Below are 2,059 nucleotides of genomic sequence, written 5' to 3' on the forward strand. Positions count from 1 at the left end.
CAGCTGCCCCCCCAGCAGGACTCCCAGCTGGAGGAGGCCACCCGAAGCCTCCACAAGGCCCTGGCCCTGGAGGGTAAGGGTGCCACCTGGTGGACAAAACAAGGTCAGGAACCCTCTACCTGCTCTCAGGTGTGACTTGGTCTGATTTGTTCCTCACAGGTCTGAGGGACTGGTACCTGAGGAACACCTTAGGATCCACCCACCAGAACCAGGCCAGTGGAAAGGTCTCGTCAGGTGCCAACACTAAGCCGAGTGGTGGGGTCAAAGGTCAGACCGGAGGGGTCGATGCCCTGCAGCGAAGACGCACTGCCCACGGAGTCCTCCAGCAGTCGACCTATCAGAGTCATCACTACGCCGCGCCGCATCACAAGCAGACGCTGCCGCACTCCGCCACGTTCCACGGACATCCGCTGCACGGGAGGTAGGGGTCCGCCAACAACTTCATCCCCCACAATGCCTTGCTTTCCAGACCAAAAGACTTTTTTATTAGTTTTCTCCACCCCAATGTGAGCGGAAGATGAAACCAGAAGCCATCTCTCCCTCTCTGTCAGGTCTGTGGACGGCTCGCTCTACCAGGACTCCTGTCTGTCCCAGAAACAGGAAGTTCCCCTCAGAGACTTGGCAGTGGACCAGCCGTCTCCTGGGACTCTGGTCTGATCACCAGCCAATCAGAGGAAGAGACTTGGACGGACCCCGGCCCGGTTCTCTGGACCTCCTGTGATTGGGTGATGATGAACCAGTTGACCCAGTTCAGAGACCAGCCGAACACCCGGACGCCCCATGCACCTTAAAGACAGGTTCGCCTTACCAAGACCTTCATCTGACCTGAGAGGTCTGCTAAGGAAGACCATCTACTCCTCAGAGTGTTCAGTGGTCTCTGGAGGAGTCACGAACCTGAACCAGAACCAGAACCTGCCTGAACCCAGCAGGGGACCGATGGTTTACCGCTGTTTGGGAGAACAGCGTCCAACTGGAACCCGGCACTGAGGAGCAAGAGTCCCTCTCTTCTCAGGGTTCCTGGTCCGGAAAGGTTCCCGTTAGCCGGTTCTCGTATCGCCACAGCTGGACTGTGGAGCGCCAACCGGTCCAGGTTCTGGGTTCCTGGTCCTCAGACTCTGCTCAGACAATCAGACTCTTTCTCAGCCACCAGGGGGAACCTGCACTCCCCAACGACGGAGCCCTCCTGCTCTCTGACATCACCAGCTGACATCACCAGCCCTGTTCAGCTCAGGCGTCTACCTGTTAAAGCCTCAGGTGAGTCCAGACCGGAAGCATCAGGTAACTTTGCAGTTTGGACTCAGAATCCCTGCACTATGAATCCAGCACCGAGTTTCATCCTCAAACCAGCAAGACTGGACCTGCAACATGGCCGGACCGGCCCGGTTCTGGCCGGCTCAGAGAACTGAGATCCAGGAGAAAGAGATCAGGGAATCCGGGTCCAGGAGAAAGTTCTGGTCCTGCAACGACACAATCCAGATCTCCAACAAGTTAGGAATGTCACCAGAACCTGGAGGAAATCCTGTCCCGGATCCGGACCTCCATCTTCATCAGGACCCGGATCAGGACCCGGGTTTTGGGCCCGGATCAGGACCTGGGTTCTGGGCCCGGATCAGGACCTGGGTTTTGGGCCCGGATCAGGACCTGGGTTTTGGGCCCGGATCAGGACCTGGGTTCTGGACCCGGATCAGGACCTGGGTTCAGGACCCGGATCAGGACCTGGGTTCTGGACCCGGGTTTTGGGCCCAGGTCAACTTCAGGTCATAATCAGGATGCAGGTTTAGTCTGAAGCAATAAGAGGAGCTTCAGGTTTAAAGAGCTTCAGAACAAAAGAACCCAAAAACAATCAGAACGACAATCAGACGATGATGTCACAGCGGTGATCGATTTCATCACCGATCGACTGTTTGGTCTCGTTTTCTACGGATCTGATGTCATCGGATTTTATACAAACTTTTGTTACTGAAATGATGCTTTTTAATGCAGGACATCAGTTTTATTGAGAAGAATCAGTGTTCACACACACCTGTCCTCACACACACCTGTCCTCACACACACCTGT

At 55.6% G+C, this 2,059-nt stretch overlaps 2 protein-coding genes across 3 annotated transcripts in view; both read left to right on the forward strand.

Annotated features, from left to right (window-relative positions):
* Positions 1–657, forward strand: part of ccdc120a (coiled-coil domain containing 120a) — a 12,373-nt gene extending 11,716 nt beyond the window's left edge. Inside the window, exons 9-11 of the mRNA XM_017303207.1 lie at positions 4–89; positions 160–421; positions 552–657. Of these exons, the coding sequence (XP_017158696.1) occupies positions 4–89; positions 160–421; positions 552–657 (454 nt within the window). The remainder of the gene's footprint in view (positions 1–3; positions 90–159; positions 422–551) is intronic.
* The window catches only part of abcd1 (ATP-binding cassette, sub-family D (ALD), member 1), a 15,744-nt gene continuing 13,685 nt past the window's right edge, over positions 1–2,059 (forward strand). For both annotated transcript variants that reach the window (XM_017303210.1, XM_017303211.1), the window contains exons 1-3: positions 1–73; positions 160–421; positions 552–1,254. The gene's annotated coding sequence lies outside the window, so the exon portion shown is untranslated. The remainder of the gene's footprint in view (positions 74–159; positions 422–551; positions 1,255–2,059) is intronic.

This window comes from Poecilia reticulata, unplaced genomic scaffold (assembly GCF_000633615.1).
Source record: "Poecilia reticulata strain Guanapo unplaced genomic scaffold, Guppy_female_1.0+MT scaffold_212, whole genome shotgun sequence".
NCBI lineage: Eukaryota > Metazoa > Chordata > Actinopteri > Cyprinodontiformes > Poeciliidae > Poecilia > Poecilia reticulata.